Genomic DNA, 18,418 nt, shown 5'->3' with positions numbered 1-18,418 from the left:
TAGATATGGAGGTGGCTTAAGGTGGAAGCTGACATGGGATGACTTCCGAGGTGGGGTACTTGAATGCTTAGATCCTAAAATGTGAGGCCTAATTCCAGGAACCTGCAGAAGGGTGCCCCCCATTTATCCTCTCAAGGACAGATGCTATGGGGAAGGAAAGATCTGGTCTTGTTCACTAGTAAAAAAACAAACTTTATTTATATATAAAATATTAAATAATACAAATATTAATAATAATAGTGGCAACAATATTAACAATAAGAGCTCTCCCACTGGCCCATAGACTTTTTCCAGGTTTTCCCTTTAGTTCTCAAAAGTTGGTGAGATAGTTGTTTGCAAAGCTGGGAAAACTGAGGCCCAGAGAGGGTGGCACACTGGCCTGAGGTCACACAGCAAGTCTGCAAGACTGGGAGATGAGGGAAGGTCAAAGGCGTCCTCTGGATCCAGCCAGGGTAGGGTGAATGGGGGTTCAGGTTCAGAGGAGAGTGTCTCCCCATAGTCTGACCATGATAAGTAGGGTGAAGGCGATGCTGAGGTGGGCAGGGGCAGCCCGGGGGGCACCCCCCATGCGGGGTTGAACATCATTGACTGGGTGGTTACAGCCATTTCCAGTACAGCAGGTGACGTTGACATGAGTCAGGCTGAAGGCTTCAGCCACGTGGAGGCCTTGGCACCATGAGGGGGTTGCGCAGCCTCGGACTATGTAGCCTGGGGTCCCCAGCCCTGGAAGAGAAAGAAGACTGTGAGTCTCAGCACTTGGACCTAGGCCTGGAATTCTCACCAAGTGACAAGCCACCTGAAGGAAGCAGCAGTTTTAAGTATGGTCCAGGGACCCCTGAGGGTACCTCCAACACTTCCAGGGAAACTGTGAAGTCAAAATTATTCTCCCAATAATACTAAAATGTCATTTGACCTTTTTTGCTCTCATAAGCATTTGATGAAATTTCGCAGACACCCCAGGACATACACTGGTGTAACAGACTGAAAACAGAAGCAGCTATGAGGACCCAGCTGTCTTCTAAGCAGGACATCAAAGAGATTTGCAAATAGGTAGAACAAGGCCAATCTTGTTACTTATTTTTTTCACTTGGAAAACACAGTCATTTTTTTCATAAAAATATGTTCTGTTCGCATGTAATGAGTTTTTCTTATTTTAAAATGAATGAATAAATGTATCTTGGCAAAAGTGCTCAGTTTTAATTTCTTTTTTTTTTCTTTTAAAGATTTATTTATTTATGCATACAAGAAACGGGGTACAGGCCACAGGTGTGGGGTGGGGGTGAGAGGATTCACCAGAGACAGACTGGGGAGACTGACTGAACTACACTGCTGAGGGGAGCAGCAGGGAGACAGGAGAGGTCTGCTGTGCCATGTGGGTAGCTCCCTGGCCGGGGATCGAACTCGCAGTGGCTGCGGATAGCTTCATAGGTTGTGTCTTAACCCCTTGCGCCACCAGGGAGGCCCTCAGTTTTAATTTCTAATGCAGTAAATATCTATAGATATAACTGACACACATCAGGATTTTTTAAGAGCATGAAGAAATCTTGAGACCAAAAATTCTGAGAACAACTGGAAGAGAGAGACCTTCCCAGGTCATCATAGGATGACAACCCAGTGCTATTCACAGGAAGTCCCCCTCCAAAAAAGCCAACAGTTTTATGGCCATTTCCTAACAGACAAGTTCTCATCCCTTACTATCATCTGCACCCTCCTACAGGAAGGTACCTCTTTATACAAAATGTATTATATTTTATTGAGGTAATGTTAGTCTACAACACTGTGTATGATTCAGAGGTATAGGTTCATACCTCTTCAGATGCGTGTTACCACACCATACCCAACACCAAGGCACACACTGTCCTCCATCATAGTCCCTTGAGGATCTTCTACACTTAGCTCCTAACCCTCCGCTCCCCCTCTGGTAGCCTCAATTCTTGCAGTCAGATTTCTCAGATTTCTTCTGGTTTGGTTGCCTGTTCCTTGAAGGTAACTTTTCCTACAGGAAGCTCCACCTCAATGAAATCCACCTTAACTAGGTTAAGTCTCAGCACTCTCATGCTATCACCGCCGTGGCCTGAGTTCGATTCCCGGCCAGGGAGCTGACCCACATGGCACGGCAGACCTCTCCTGTCTTGCCTGCTGCTCCCCTCAGCAGAGTATTCCATTGGATCTGCCTGTTCTGCTCCCCAATCTGTCTCTGTAGAATCTTCTCCCTGCCCTTTCCCCACACCTCTGGCCTTCACCCAGTTCTTCCATGCATAAATAAATCTTAAAAAACAAAAACCTGTTTTTTAAGGGGAACCCTACCCCACCCCCAAGTATGCCTCACCAGCAGAGCCTGTGGCTTCCAGGCATTGATTCATGGGGCCTTGGCAGGTGATCAGGGAGGTCTCTTCCAATGAACATCCATGGGTGCTGTTCCCCTCACAGCTGTAACACTGGACGTCATTCAGTGGCAGGTGTTGAAGCTCCAGGACTTTGGAAAAGAAAAGTGATAGACCAAGGAAATTAGCATGGGGGTGGGGATGGTGGAGGGATGGAGGGGTATCATTTTTCCTTTCCTTGCATTCATCCTCCATACTCCAGCTTGAGTTGTCCTGGAGCCCCACTGTGGTCAGGCATTGCAACTACACTTTCAGTCAGGGTTGGAAGGGGAGGTAGGGCCTTCTCTAGAGCCTTTGAGAAAAATTCCAATTCCCACCTCCCAGTGAGTCCCTATCTGACCAGGCACTGGGAAAGCAGCTGTGTAAGATCAAACAGTCCCTACCCTCACAGAATGCACAGTTTAGAGCTACATTCCCCAATATGGTAGCCACTGATCACGTGTGGCTATTTACATTTATATTGAAATGAATTCATATTAAATAGAGTTTTAAAAATCAGTTGAGCACATTTCAAGAGCTCAGTCACCAGATGTGTTCGTGGCTGCCCCATGGCACTGTGCAAATACAGAACATTTCCATCACTGTGGAAAGTTCTATTGGACAGTACCAGCTTACAGAGACAGAATAAGAATAGCACAAAGGATCTAGATTATATTGGGAGGAGAGGAGAGGAAGTGCAGGGAAATTGTTTCCCTGAAGACAATCCTTTAAACTTGAGAATGGGAAGTAGCTAGCCAAGACGATCTCTTGGGGGAGGGTCCTGCCTGGGCAAAGACTCTGAGGCAGGATGGAGTTTGACAGCCTTAGAAATGAAAGGAAGACCAGGGGGCAGCCACGTGGTAGATGACAGGCCACAGCATGGTCTCTGGAGTTTATTATTTTTTTTAAAGATTTTTTTAAAAAGATCTATTTATTTATACAAGCGTTGGGGTACAGGCCAGAGATGCTGGAGGGTGAGAGAATTCACCAGAGACAGAGCAGGGAACAGAACAGGCAGAAGGACCGAAGTACATTGCTGAGCAGCAGCAGAGGGAGCAGCAGGAGAGGCAGGAGAGGTCGCCGCGCCATGTGGGAATCTCCCTGGCTGGCAGGGAATTGAACTGGCACTGCAGAGGCTACAGACGGCTTCACAGTGCTGCGCTTAACCCACTGCGCCACCGGGAAGGCCCTGGAGTTTATTCTTTTTTTTTTTTTTTTTTTAATATCACTTGGTTTTTTTTTTTTTCCTTAATAGAGGCATGTTTTATTTATTTATTTATTTGTTTGTTTGCTTGTTTATACATGCACTGAGTACAGTCAGAAGCGCGGGAGGGTGAGAGAATTCACCAGAGCCAGAGCGGGGAGCAGAGCAGGCAGAAGGACCGAAGTACACTGCTGAGGGGAGCAGCGGGCGGCAGCAGAGGTCTGCGCGCCATGTGGGACCCTCCTCCGGTGGCCGGGGAGCAGCCAGGGATTGAACCGGCGCTGCAGAGGCCGCGGGCAGCTTAGCAACCCAGCGCTCAACCGCTGCACCACCAGCGAGGCCCCCTGGAGTTTATTCTAAGGAGGGATTTTATTCTTTTTTTTTTTTTTTTTTAAAGATTTATTTATTTATTTATATAAGCACTGGGTACAGTCAGAAGTCGGGAGGGTGAGAGAATTCACCAGAGCCAGAGCGGAGAGCAGAGCAGGCAGACTAAGTACACTGCTGAGGGGAGCAGCCAGCGACAGGAGAGGTCTGCACACCATGTGGGACCCTCGCCCAGCGGCTGGGGATCGAACCAGTGCTACAGAGGCTGCGGGCAGCCTCGCAACCCAGCGCTCAATCGCTGCGCCACTGGGGAGGCCCTGGAGGGATTTTATTCTTAAGAAAGGACAGTGAGGGCCTCCCCTGGTGGCCCAAGTGGTTGAGCGCCACACTGTGAAGCTCTCTGCAGCCTCTGCAGCGCCAGTTCAATCCCAGCCAGCCCGCGAGGGTCCCACGTGGGGCAGCAGACCTCTCCTGTCTCTCCTGCTGCTCCCCTCAGCAGTGTGCTTCGGTCAGTCTGCCTGTTCTGCTCCCCACTCTGTCTCTGGTGAATCCTCTTACCCTCCTGTGCATCTGACCTATACCCCAGTTCTTGTATAAATAAATAAACAAATCTTTAAAAAAAAAAAAGACAGTGATATGATCTGATTTACATTTTTAAAAAACCCTTCTTGCTGACTGTGTTGAACTCTAGTTAGGATGGCAGCAGTGGAGGCAGATCATGGGGTGAGAGGTCATGGGGCTTCAACCATGGAGGAGACAGTGGAGGTGGGCAGTGAAAGATTTCAGGGAATGTAGGAAGTAGAAAGTGAGGGTCTTCCTGTAGGCTTGAAAAGTTCTCATTGAAGGCCAAATCCTTCTTTGAGGAGGGGTTTGATATCTCCATTTTTTTCAGAGGTGAACATGGAGACCTAGAGAGGAGGGATTTGCCTACAAGCATGGTGCTTTCTGCCTCTGTCATCTCCCTGCCCCCATCCCAGGCCTCCCACTTGGGATGCCTTGCTCCTTACCTGTGCCCGCGTTACATTTGGTGGTGTTGCAGCAACGCAGGAAGTGGAAGGTCTGGTTGTTGTGGAAGCCAGTGGGTCCTGGGCAGCCAGGAAGGTAGCCACAGCCACGGGAGTGTTGCTCATCTGCTAGACTTCCTGGAATCGTGGTGGGGGGCAGAGGAGATAAGTCTGATTAAAGAGGGCCTGAAATTTGCCCACCACAGTTATCATCCACCTGTTCTCTGCTTCACCCTTCATTATAGGACCCTCGTTTTATTTGAGGCAGCCACACATTTAGCCAAAAGACACATTTTTCTAGTCTCCCTGGGTATAGTGATGTGGCTAAGTCCTGACCAATACGATAGAAATAGAAATGATATATGAGACTTCCCAAAAAAAGAACCTTCACAAAAGGTCTTTCATTTCCCCCATCTTTCCCGCTTCCTCCTTCCTGGAACTTGTACACGAGGCCTGGAGCTCTGGCAGCCATCTTGTACTATAAGGCAATTTTGGGAATAGAATGAATATGGAAGAAATGGGTTCCTGGTAGCTGTGAAACTGGCCTAGTGGTCCTGAAGCTCCTATTGCTGGACATTTTGTGTGAGAGAACTAACTCTATCTTGCTTAAATCCCTACTATTTGGGTGTCATTGTTAACTGAAGGCTGGGGAAGGAGCAAAGTAAGGAGGAGCTGCTAGCAGGCTGGCACTTACCTTCCAGGCTCCTGTGGGTCACCACCTCCAGGCATTGTTCTCCAGGGTTACGGCATTGTAGGGTTTGGTCCCGGCCTCTCTCACAACTCATGTCTGATGAGGCACAGGAAGCACATTCAAGGTAACGGCTTCGGGGAAAAGTAGGTGCCCGGCCTGTTTGGGGAGAAGCAGGAGGAGGGTAAGACTCCATGGAGAGAGTGCCAAAGACCCATCTTCCTTGAGGGCTCACCTCACCCTTCAGCCAACCACCCTTCAGCCAATCACAACCCATTGTGATTCTTTCTAGAATCCATTCCCATCATTACAGCCCCATGACCAGGTTCAGCTCAGACCACCCTCATTACCAGCTTAAGCCCAGCCACCCAGTTTCCATTCTTGCGCCCACCCCCAAATGTGAATGCTCATATGGCCCTAAAAGATGTTTCTAGTACTCAGATCTGACCCTCTCCCTCTTCTTCTCAAGAACCTCTCCAAGGTTCTCCACTGCCCTCAGAGTAAAATTTAAGAATGGGCTCTGAGCCCCAGCATGGTGGGACTAGGACTATCTTGGCCACTACTTTGTTCCAATACCAGGTAGCACAGGATTAGAGCCAGAGAAGCTATCCAAAAAATATTTGTTGAATGAGTGAATGAACAATTATTTAAAATCCTTCTGTTTTTCCCCACGACAGTTAATCTCCAAAAGAGCCTCCAACGATCACTGCTTCTTGGTATTCATACCCTTATACAGTCCCTTTCCAAAAAGAATAGAACTAAATGATGTAACCAATAGGATATTATGGTAAAGATGCTGTGAGTTTTCCAGACTAGATTTTGAAAGACACTTCAACTTCTTCCTGGTTCTCTTGAGCTGGAGGACATCAGCTGCCATGTTGTAAGGAGGCTCAAGCAGCCCCATGGTGAGGTCTGTATGGCAGACCGTGCATGTAAGTGTGCTGCAGTCAGGACAGCCAATGAGGTTCTCTGTCATTCATGAAGACTTGGAGTCTAAATGAATTTGCAGCAGGGGGAGGCTAGGAGTGCCATGGAGAGCAACTCTCACTTTCACTCTCCCAGTCCAAGCTTTTACTAAAGATATGAAAAAAGGAACATGAAAATAGCACACAATTGTGGTTTTGCTTATACAGATTAATAAATTACCACTGAAAACCAGTTTTTCTCGTTAGTAGGGAACATGTGCACAAGCCAGTATGTCCTCAGACAACAAGAGTCAATTCTGGGAAAAAGTTCTGTTTGCAGAACTTCTAACGACCTGGAACTCCGCGTGCAGAGTAAACAGGTATTCTCTAAAAACTCAACTCCCTTTAGGGCAGCAGTCTCCCAACATAAGTGAAGCTACATTGAGAGCCTTCAGGTGTCTGCAGCCAAGCCACCATTTTGACTGCCTCCAGATGAAAGAGCCATAACTACCTAGCTAAGCCACGCCTAGATTCTTGCTCTTCAAAAGCTTTTTGAAACTTCCCAACTTATTTATTTTTGTTTTAAGCTTTGGGGGCAATCAGTAATGCAGCAAGAAGTCATTAATACACAGCTCGATAGTGTCAGGGGCCAAAGCCTTACGTGATTGATCTGTGATAACTTTGTCTTTCACAGAGCTCTTCCCATCTAGGCCGAATGGACTAGAATTGTTCCTCTGCCCAGAGGAACAATTGACTCACACCATTTCCCATGGTGACGAACCCTGCCCTACCTAACTGCAGATACTCAAATTGAATGTGGGCCAAGTCTTCAAGAAGGCTTGTCTCAGGGCCTCCCTGGTGGTGTAAGAGGTTAAGCACAGCACTGTGAAGCTATCTGCAGCCACTGCAGCACGAGTTCAATCCCCTGCGTCACCCGCTGCTCCCCTCAGCAGTGTATTTCAGTCAATCCTCCTGTTCTGCTCCCCACTCTGTCTCTGGTGAATCCTCTCACCACCCCCCCCACACCTCTGGCCTGCCCCCCAGCTCTTGTATGCATAAATAAATAAATCTTTAAAAAAGAGAGAGAGAGAGAGAAGGTCTATCTCAGCCACAGCAGTCAACTAGCAACCTGGCATCGGCAATTAATGAATTATTTATACCCAAAGCCTTTGTCCCCACCAAAATTGAAATTAATAAAAAGCCAACCACCCATGTCTTTTTACATGAACTTTCATGAAAATGCAAACAGGAGTTGCCATCATGCCAAAAGCTCTGCTGCCTCACACCTTTCATGAGTCTCCTTTGTGAATTCTTCTAAATGTGGGTGATCCTCATGGTCTGTCTTAGGTCCTTTAATTTTCTCAAGGCACACACTCCATCCTAGGGGATCTTATCCAGTGACAGGGCTTCATTCCCAACTATCCACAGGTCACTCACAAAATCCCCCTCCAGCCTGGACTTCTCTCTGACCCCACAACTTCCTGAATGCTCCCTGAATCTCTACCCCACCCCCTCCAAGTGAAAGTCTCTATCTTCTTCCCTGACCCGCTTCTCCTGAATTTCACATCTATAAGTGGCTCCATCCCACCCCACAGGGCAGAATCCTGGCATATTCCACATGTAGCCATCAATTATTAATCTGGATACTTCTGCTGCTCTATCTCCTAGTTTTTCAATCTTTTGGCTCTCCCTATTTCTGATCTCTATTAAGTATGTCCATTGATTTCTTAATTTCGGTCATTGTTCTGTATTTCCTGTTTTATTCTTTTTAAAAATGGATTCCAGATCTCTGCCAAAATGTAGTTCTTCCTCTATTATACTGAATATACTGATCATAGCTGTTTCAAAGGTCCTTCCCTAATAATGCCAACATCTGAATCATTATGAGGCTTTTTCTATTGTTGGATTTTTCTCTTGGTTTCTGGTCGACTGGTTCTCCTTATTTTCTTTAGGCTATCTTGTAAGTTTTTATCAGATGCCAGAATTACGCATGAACATTTGTAAAGGCTCTAAATGATGTTATCACCTTCCAAAGAGGGTTAGGTTTTCTTCCGTTGAGGATCAGACTTAAGCTTCCTTAGGGTTGGTTTATTTCAGTTTTGCCCTTACTACAAGGGTATGATCTAAGAGGAAAGCCTGAGGGACCTTGCCAACTTGGCAACCTTAGTCTCCTTGGCATCACATGCCTGCTGGAATCCTTGCTCTGTGCTATAGCTTCCCAGCTATTATTTTCTGGCATCTAATTCTATGCATGTATAGCTTGCCAATGACTTGAGGAAAATTTGCAGATATAGGAACTCCCTTTTCTGAGCTTCCATCTATTCTAGGATTTTACCTTTCATTTTCCAGACACCCTGGTAGCCCCAGACATAGTTTCCAACCACTATCTTCTTGGTCTCGTGACAACCTCTTTCTGCTTGGGATCTGTTTCCCCTGCACAGTGGTGAAGTAGAAAGGGCACACAAGGTAAAAAAAGCCAGGTTGTCTCTGTGGAACTAGACTTCTGTGTTTCCCTCATTTCAAAGATTGCAGCACTCAAGTTTTCTCTCTCGTTAGCTATTCTCTAGTGACTGATTTCAAATATTCATTTATAATTTGTCCAGTTTTCATAGTTGTCATTGCAAGGGGAGTTTGTCTAACACAAGTAATTCCATCATGACCAGCGCTACAAATCCACCCATCACATTGAATCCATCACCATGCCCTGCTCATCTAATTGCTGAACAGTTCTTCAGTCCACCACTTATCTCTATCTTCAGGGATGCCACACAGCCACTCTCTTCTCTATCTGAATAACCTCCCTCACCTTCAAGTTGGTTTCCCCTCATCTACCTTCCACCCATCTACTTTCCACTCTGAGCTTGGAATGCTTTGTCAAATGCAATCAGATCATGATACTCTGCTTAAAACACTCCTGGACAGTCTATATTCTTCACTATGGTCTATAAAGCATTGCATAACATGATCCTGTTAATTTCAGTGGCTTGGCTAGCCCATTTATTCCTTCCTCCAGTCATACATTCACCCACCTCTGGATCTTTGTATCTCTTAGTCCTTCTGCCTAGAAGACCTTTTCCACTGTTGCTTAAACAGTAGAACTCCTAGTCATCCCTCAAAATCCAGCTTTGCTGCTGCTGCTTCTAGAAAATTCTCCTTTCTCTGAGTCAGGCTGTCTTCTCTAGGGCTCCTACACTTCACTCATCCCATTTCTAACTCCTCTATCCTCTGCATCCCCCATCCCAGCCCTAAATAATCGGAGCAGTTGCTGCCTGGAGATGGGTCTATCATTGCTGCACCCCACCACCACCAAAAACTAATCTGTGGGTCGTGTGGGGACAGGACCCAAGGCTATCTTTCACTGCTGTGTCCTCAGTGTCATATAAGTACATAATGCGGTTTAACCAACTATCTAGTCACCATAAACAGAGTAAAATGGCCTTAGACATGGGCCTGATATAGGCATATCAATTGTTGAATTATTGTATGACAGATGCTGCCCCCATGCTCCCTCTGCCCATTGCCAGCTTCCTCATTAGAATCTTCATGTCCTGAGATCCACCAGGAAAAGGGATAATACCAGACTCAACAGGGGCCCTCCAAGGGTCTGTTCTGTTTGATCAATACCTTTTTTACTGACTAATATTGTTAAATATTTTTAACATTATTTCTGATTAGAAGCAACACTTAGGCTCAATTATTAGTGATTTCTTGAAGCATGTGTAACCAAGAGAGGAAGCTGGTGTCTTCTCTCTTGCCACTTCCTTGAAAATAAATTCCTTATTCAGTTGCTGCCAACAGATGAAAATCAGGGTGGATGCAGAACAAGGGGAAAAAAATAGTGCATACACAGATGTTCTGCTTACAGACGTCATTGTGACGTCTAAATGGCCTAAACCATTTCCTTTCTTACCAGGCCCAGGAAGAGGAATTTCTGCCTGACGGAGTTACATGGGTTTATCCTTCCCCTTTCTCTTTCCTCTCCTGTCAGAACTTGGGGGAATTTTTGAGCCCTTCAAACAATCTTTTTCTTAAACAGACCAGAAGCTAAAGTCATGCGATTGAACAAAAGGCTTATGAGAGTTTCTTCACATCCCCTTTTTACTGCCCAAGTCAAGTGCTACCTACTGCCAGGAATTTTCTGAGCTCACTTATGCTCTTTTCACTTTCCTTAAGGACTTTTAAGTCTCAGTCTCTCTCTCTAGTATCTTGGTCCCTTAGCAGCTATTGCTGAACCATCTCCTGCCCAAGGAAAAATGAGATCACAGAACATTGGTGAGATACCTCACCCAGAAGTAGATGGGGGGCCTCCCCTGGTGGCGCAGCAGTTGAGCGCTGGGCTGCGAAGCTGCCTGCAGCCTCTGCAGCGCCCGTTAGATCCTCGGCCGCAGGCGAGGATCCCACATGGTGCACAGACCTCTCCTGCTGCGCCCGCTGCTCCCCTAAGCAGTGTACTTCATCCATCTGCCTGTTCTGCTCCCCACTCTGGCTCTGGTGAATTCTCTCACCCTCCTGCGCTTCTGACTGTACCCAGTGCTTGTATAAATAAATAAATAAATCTTAAAAAATACCAAGTAGATGGGGTAACTCACCATTTATGTGTGTGTGTAGCTTACATATAGGATACGATTGAGTTAGGGATGGGTTTTGAATCTGTAGTGGTGGGTTGGGATTGGGGGAGAGTTGCCATGAGATGGTGTTGATTTGACTTTAGAAATATTTGGAATAAGGATCACTATGAGTTGGAAAAATTTGGGGGTAAAATGTATCAATAGCTGGGGGGAGCGCTGGAGGTGAGGTTGAATTGGGGATGGGGATGGGGTTGGGCTGGACTGGAGATGTGCTTGGGAGAAGGGTTTGTGTCCCTGCATTGATCCTGGGGTAAGGCGTGGAGCTGGAGTTGAAGTGGCATAGGGTTGAAATGACCATGAAGCTGAGTCAGCCATGGTTTGGGGCTGGGCATGATTGGGGTAGCCTACTTACCTAAGTGGGGCTGATTACACAAGTCTGACACACACACGGTCTCTGACAGGGTGATGATCTGCATCCCAGTCCGGTAGCTCATGGTCCTATTGGTCTTCTCTGGGTGGGCACAGCCTCTCTCCACCACCTCCAGCTTGTCCTCACCTGTGAGGAAGGTATTTTCATCACTCCAGAGGCTTCCCTGGGTGCAACCAGCCTCTGACACTCCTGGTCTTATGGTCATTCACTCCCAGGGCTGATTGCTATTAGGCATTTTCTCTAAGGGTCCAAAGGTCTTTTGTAGAGCTATCTTCCCACCTCACTCTCCCACCCTCCCCTTGCCCACAGGGAGCCTACTCTCTCTTAGTGCCAACATTATCACTGGAACTTTCCAGAACCATCAGCCTTTCCCTCACAGCTTAGTGTTCTCAGCAAGGAAATGCCTTTAATAGATGCTTTAATATATCTATTAGAACATCAAACTTACCTACAAACAAGCTGTAAGAGAATGATGTAACTACTATGTATACATTACCCAACTTTGTAAAATTATTAGCATTTTGCAATATATGTTTCAAATAATTTCAAAATTTTTTTTAAAAAAGAAACTAAACTTAAAGGGTACAATTAAAGACTCCTGGTCACCTCCCCCAAATCCTGTTCCCCTTATTTCAAGCCCAGAGGAAAACCACTGGCAGGTAATTCTTACAATATGTATATAGAATATTATACATTATTGTTTTACATATTTTACCCTTTATATTAAAAAGTAGACTCTGCAAAATGTTTTTATCTCTCATGTTTCTGAGATGTATCCACTTTAATACCTGCAGTTCCAGATCCTTCATTTAAACTACTGCAGAGCATGGCATTATGTGATTATGTCATGCTTCTCCTTTGCTGCAGGTTGTTCCCAATTTTCCATGGCACAAACATTACTGCTTAGAATATTCTTACACATGTGACCTTGCCACGTGTGACCTTGGGCACACCTGGCCAAGGTTCTTTGGGATTTCTATATTCCTAGGAGCTAAACCGCAGGCTGTAGGGATGCTCATTTTCATCTGTACTAGATTACTAGATGTTGCCAAATCGCTCTGTGCCACGAATGCACCAATTTAACCCCTTACCAGCTAGGGTCTGCAGTTCCACATCCACATCCTCCCCGGGTATTGTCATATTTTCAAAAGCTTGCCCATCTGGCAAGAAACAGCATCTCTGATCTCTTTCATTTGCAATTCCCTGATTAGTAGTGTGATAAGGTTCCCTGTGGAGCTGGAGTGGGGTAACTCACCTTCCCATACGCGCAGGACTGTGGTCCTGCAGAGTTCCAGGCCAGGGGCACACTCCTCCTGGAGGCAGTACCCTGTCCTCTCACACCGCATGCAGCGCAGGCCCCAGGAGGCTGGGGGAGGGAGAAGGAGAGAGGAGGTTGTTAAACTGGGTGCCTGGGTCTCCCTCTATAGCTCTCCCCTCAACGCACACACACATATACCCAGTGGGCTCAGTTAGGTTCTTGCTCCACGTTCTGCTAGTCCCTGGGTTCCAACGCTGGGTCCAAAGGAACTTCTAATCTATAGTTCTGTTCCCGCCTTAAAGTCCTGTCCTTGATGGTTTTCCCGTCAACTTCGGTCCTATCCTGAAAGTCTCATCCCCCATGCCTACCTCCACCTCGCCCCCTGGGGTCGACCTGGGGGGAACCTTCTAGTCCAGTTCCAGTTCTGTTGGTCCTGGGTCTCCGCTACCTCGCAAGCTCTCCTAGGGGGTTTCTAGCCTCATTAGACTCCAGTCCACGCTTACCTTTGCCTCCACTCCAGATGCCTCCTTCATTATCCACACCCCCCGCCATGCCTCCCCCTCGGGGTGTACCCCGTCTTTAGCCTCTCCCCCACGTGCTCCTCTCGCCCGTCAGTCATGCCGAAGTTCTAACCCGGACCCGACAGCCTTCAGGAGATCCAAAGCCGAACTTCCGTGGTTTTCCCGGACCTCCCCCAGGAGCCGTCTAGCCCCGCCCCCAGATCCTGGCCACGCCCCCAGCGACTCTGCGTTGTTATAGCAACTAGCGCGGAGCTCTTCCTGGGGACGGAGCCCGGCTCGCCGGGCGGCCCTGCGGTCACTCCCCAGCCCAAACCCCGAGACCTCGGAGTCTGCTCATTCTTGGCCTCCAGCGGTGCCGGCGGTTACTTTCCGGGTTATTCATTGTCGGGTTATGCATTACCCAACCACGCCGGCCCCGCGCGGCTCCCGGCCGCCCTGACTCAGTTCCCGCTGAGTTTCCTCTCTTTTGTTTAACTCTTTCCCAGCTTGAAATTTTCCCTGGAAAGGAACCGAGAGTCATGTCGTCTAGGGCGCAGTGAGAGGCAAGTGCCGTCGCGGGACACGTCCCTAGCCCTTGGCTCTGCGACTCCTTATGTAGCTCTCTTTAGACCTTATGTAAAATGAGGCGCTGTCCCCCCTGTCTTTCAAGCGGGGTGCGGGACCCTACCAAGTGGAGAGCGCTGTGGACGCCCCAGCAGGGTCAGAATCCCACTCATTCAAGGACTGGTTGTGGTGCAAGGGGTTAAGCACCGCACTATGAAGCAATCCGCAGCCTCTGCAGCTCGAGTTCGATCCCCGGCCGGCCAGGGAGCAACCCACATGGCGCGGCAGACCTCTCCTGGCTCGCCTGCTGCTCCCCTCTGCAGTGCACTTCGGTCAGTCTGCCTGTTCTGTTCCCCATTTTGTCTCTGGTGAATCCTCTCACCCCACCCCCGACATCTCTGGCCTGAACCCCAGCTCTTGTATGCATAAATAAATAAATCTTTTAAAAAAGAAAAAAAAAGGACTGGTCGGGGGACCTCTGACCAGTCACTTAACCGCTCTGTGCCTCAGTTTCCGTTGTGAAACGGGGTTAAAACAGTTACCCCCGCCCATTTTCAAATTACTGGGAAGACGCCCAGAAGAGCCCCGGGAGTAAAGAGAGCACTCCCCCGTAAGCGGTGGCTGTTGGCAAAGGTGGGGGTGTTGGGGAGGAGCCCTCCTCCTGCAACACCTCGGACTCCGAGGACCCTGGCCCCATCCGCCGACATCAGACCCAGTTTGCAGGCAGGCGCGCGGCCCCCGACCCCTACCCGGAATGCAGATCTGAACCAACAGCAGCAGCGGCCACAGCAACAGCCCCAGGCGGCCCATGTCCGGCAGCGGCTCCTGTCCGCAGACTCGCTTCACTTCTCAGCCTAACTTCTCTTAAGGAGACAGTTTTGTAACACAGGCTCCTCCCAGAAATTTTTCGAAAGAGCGAGTCACCTCCAGATGCGTGGGCGCTTCCCCCTTCTCCCCCAAGTCACCCCCTCTCTTCAAAAATATCCTTTACCAGGGCGGGTCTGCTCGGAGTAGGGGGGCTGACTCTTCTCTGACTCATGGGACCTTGGTCCCCAGATCCCGGGGTGCAAATTCTATTCTTTCTCTTCCTGCTATGGGACCTTAAACAAAGGAGCTTGTTTAAGCTAGGATTAAAACTTGTCCAGATAGGCTTATTATTAGATAATGTGAGATTTTTATTTGTTTCGCTTAAGAGGTTTAATGGTTATCTGGGAAAATGTCATCCTTTAGATGCCTGGTGGAATATTTGGGAGTGAAACAATATCATGTCTCTACCTTAGAACAAATCAGGCACAAAGTAGATGTTATGACAATGGTTTTGCAGTTCTGCAGGGAAAATTGTGCTTATTTTTTTACAGATACTTACTGAAATATTTAGAGGTGTATGTCATTGAGCTCTGCATTTACTTTAAAATATTTTAGGATAAAAGATAAAAGAGTAAAATTTTTGTAGCAATTATACCAAGGTAACATATGCCATGCTGCCTCCTTTTCTGTGTTTGAAAAGGTTCATAATCAGAAGAGGAAATAATCTCTCCAGGTCAGGATACTTCTGACTAATCAGAGCCATTGAAAGCAGGTGCAAGGGGTTAAGTCTCAGCACTATTAAGCTAGCACCAGCCACTGCAACATGAGTTCGATCCCCAGCCAGGTAGCTGACCCACACGGTGTAGATGTCTTCTGTCTTGCCTGCTGCTTCCCTCACCAGTGTATTTCAGTAGATCTGCCTGTTCTGCGCCCCCACCCCACTCTGTCTCTGGTGAATCCTCTCACCCCCTACACCTCTGGCCTACACCCCAGTTCTCGTGTATATAAATAAATAAAAAATAAACCTTAAAAAAATAAGAAAGCAGGGCCTCCCCAGTGGCGCAGCGGTTGAGCGCTGGGTTGCAAAGCTGCTCACAGCCTCTGCAGCGCCGGTTCGATCCCCGGCTGCTCCCCGGCCACCAGAGGAGGGTCCCACATGGCGCGCAGATCCTCTCCCGCTGCCCGCTGCTCCCCTCAGCAGTGTACTTCAGTCCTTCTGCCTGCTCTGCTCCCCTCTCTGGCTCTGGTGAATTCTCTCACCCTCCCGGGCTTCTGACTGTACCCAGTGCTTGTATAAATAATAAATAAATCTTTAAAAAAAAAAATAAGAAAGCAGGTACACTGCCTGACACAGTTGCTGCCCCACATAGAAGGCTCAACAAATTCCTCAGCATTTACCAAGGACCTATATTTGCTGGGCACGGATCCAAGGGCCTGGGAAGCAGCAGGAAACAAAGCAAAATCCCAGCCCTATGACAGAGGGGAGTGGATAAGTGTTATCTAATCTATGGCTGTGATAAATAAGAAAAACAAACCACGTGGAAGGAAGTGCGAGTATACAGGCAGGCTGCTCAGTTTCGGTACAGTTAGTTTTGTCAATGGATTTTGCCCTTATCTGGAAATCTTTTAGCCAACAATTTCAGATGCTTGGGAGGACTTTCCTGAGTGGGTGGCATTTGAACAGAGGCTGCCTGCCATAAGGGAAGAAGACAGGGAAGAGTTCCAGAGAGAAGAAATAACCTGTGCAAAGACCCTGAGGTGGGAGTTACCTAATGAGATGATCTAGGAACAGCATAGGGGAGGGTATAGTAAGCGAGAAGTAACTAGTAGCTGCCTCTTCCTCTCTGGTGATGTGTTATACGCTTATTATTCTGACTAATTCATTGACGCCTTGAGTTAATCATTTAAGGTAAGAAAAGTCCCAAAGAAAACCTCTTTGTAAGAGACAGTACTGGCATTCTTTGCTTAGGATGAGAAATGTGTCCTTAGGTGATTTCATTGTTACATGCAACGTCACAGAGTATGATCACATAAACCTAGATGGTGGAGCCTGCCTCACACCTAGGCTAGCTGGCACAACCTGTCACCTATCGGGACCAAAATGTTGTTGCGCAACACGTACCTGGACAACCTCGAAGTTACTCACTAGCTGTGTGGTCTTAGGTAAGTTATTTAACCTTTCTATGCCATAAGCCACTTATCTGGAGAGTAGAGATAATCAGTGCCTCTGTTCCAAGGTTGGTGTGCTCGTACCCAAGGTGCTGGCTGCAATGGCTGGCACCTACTTAAAGTGCTCAAGAGAAAATGAACTGGTCTTATTGTTGTGGTCATGACCGACTCTATTTCCTCTCTGTGGCATGGCAAGGGAGGGGAAGCCATGTCATGGGTCTGAGGTCAGCTCTTGTCATGCTGACGTCTGCTAGACTGGAAAGCACTCAGGCTGGGTCACCCTGGGCCAACACAGAGCCATCTTTCCCAGCTTCAGTGTTCTCATGTAGAAAAGAGGGTCCCTCTTAGGAAGGTGGTATAGACTGGTGGAGATATTGATGCATATGAGCTGGGCAATCAGAAAGTTGGGATGTTGGCCCATGCAGGCTTGAGATAGAGCTCAACCACTTGCTCCTCAGTGGCCCTGGGCCAGTGGCCAACTGCTCAGAGTCTTGCTTTTCTCAGGTATGACATGGATCCAGAGTAGGGGGAGGCATCTGTCAGTGGAAAGAAAGGCTTGGGTCTGGGGGTGACAGAGTGGTGTGGTCAGACCCCACCATTTCCAGGCAGGAGGACCTCACTGCTCTAGGCCCCAAGTTCTTCTTTTATTTCAAGAATGGGGGAAATATCTCAGAAGCCTTCAGCCCCACTTCAGCTTGCTCTGATTTCCCAAAATCTCCATCACTCCCCTCTGTGTCTAAGTTTCGTTCTCTCTCTGACTTGTTCTCTCTCTCCCTCAAGTGACACACCCCAGGGAGGTCCGGTGACACGTTTCTGGAGGGGGTGAGCGGGGTGCTTGGCAGAGCACAGTCTCGGGAAAGTGGCAGGTAGGAATGCAGCGCCTCCCTCCTGTGACTCACCTGGGCCTTGCCTGCCCTTGGGCTCCTGACTCCCTGGGGGAATCCCTAGGGTTTGGACTTTGGGTTTCGGGTTTTGGCCTTCCTGGCCTGAGGAGAAGCTAGAGACAGGGCGAGAGCTAGAGTAGAGATGGGGAGAGGAAAGGAGAGAGAGGAAGAGAGGAGAGAATACAGACACACTGACTCAGGGAAATCAGAGAGGGAGAGCTCTAGAGATGGAGAAAATGACAACCGAGAGACAAGGACAGAAACAGTGAGAAATAGAGGGAAAGAAGGGGTGCAGAGAGGGGTGCTGAGTGTAAGGGGACTGAGGACAGATGGGGGCGCTGAGCTGAGAGAGAGATTGACAGAGGAAATTAGAATGACCCAATTGCCTTCCAAGAAAGGAAAGCAGAGAGCAAAGAAAGGAAAGCAGAGACCGAGAGACAGTCTGTGTGAGTGCATGCTGGGACCCCCACCTGCCTGAGGCGTGCCCCCACGCTAGCCTGGCTCTTGGTGGGGCCAGGGTGTGCCCATTTCCTCAATGGCTCCAGAAGGTCTAACAGGCAGCAGTTATGTGACTGTCCCTTTCCTGCTTCCATGCGGGAAGTCTCCTGGCAGCCCCCGCTGTCTTCTGTGGGGATATCCCTGAGGAAAAGGGGACTAGAGGAGGAAACACCCGAAAGTAGAAGCCCTGGGAAAACCCTTGAGTCCACGCCTCTCTCCCTCCTTTTCCAGGCAGAGAAACTGAGGTGC

The 18,418-nt window shown here is 48.1% G+C and overlaps 1 protein-coding gene across 1 annotated transcript; it reads right to left on the bottom strand.

Moving 5' to 3' along the window:
• Positions 1-245: 245 nt before the first annotated feature.
• PLAUR (plasminogen activator, urokinase receptor) lies at positions 246-14,647 on the bottom strand. The gene is made up of 7 exons (XM_037516733.2): positions 14,561-14,647; positions 12,745-12,855; positions 11,472-11,615; positions 5,593-5,745; positions 4,902-5,036; positions 2,330-2,476; positions 246-723 (listed from the first exon to the last, which is right to left on the bottom strand). Exons 1-7 carry the CDS (start codon positions 14,619-14,621, stop codon positions 476-478), a joined length of 999 nt encoding a protein of 332 aa, XP_037372630.1. The 5' UTR covers positions 14,622-14,647; the 3' UTR covers positions 246-475.
• Between the last annotated feature and the right edge of the window lie 3,771 nt (positions 14,648-18,418).

The sequence above is a fragment of the Talpa occidentalis genome, unplaced genomic scaffold, assembly GCF_014898055.3.
Source record: "Talpa occidentalis isolate TD23 unplaced genomic scaffold, MPIMG_talOcc4v2.1 talOcc4.17, whole genome shotgun sequence".
NCBI classification, from domain to species: Eukaryota; Metazoa; Chordata; class Mammalia; order Eulipotyphla; family Talpidae; genus Talpa; species Talpa occidentalis.
This window is presented reverse-complemented; position numbering and strand designations above follow the sequence as displayed.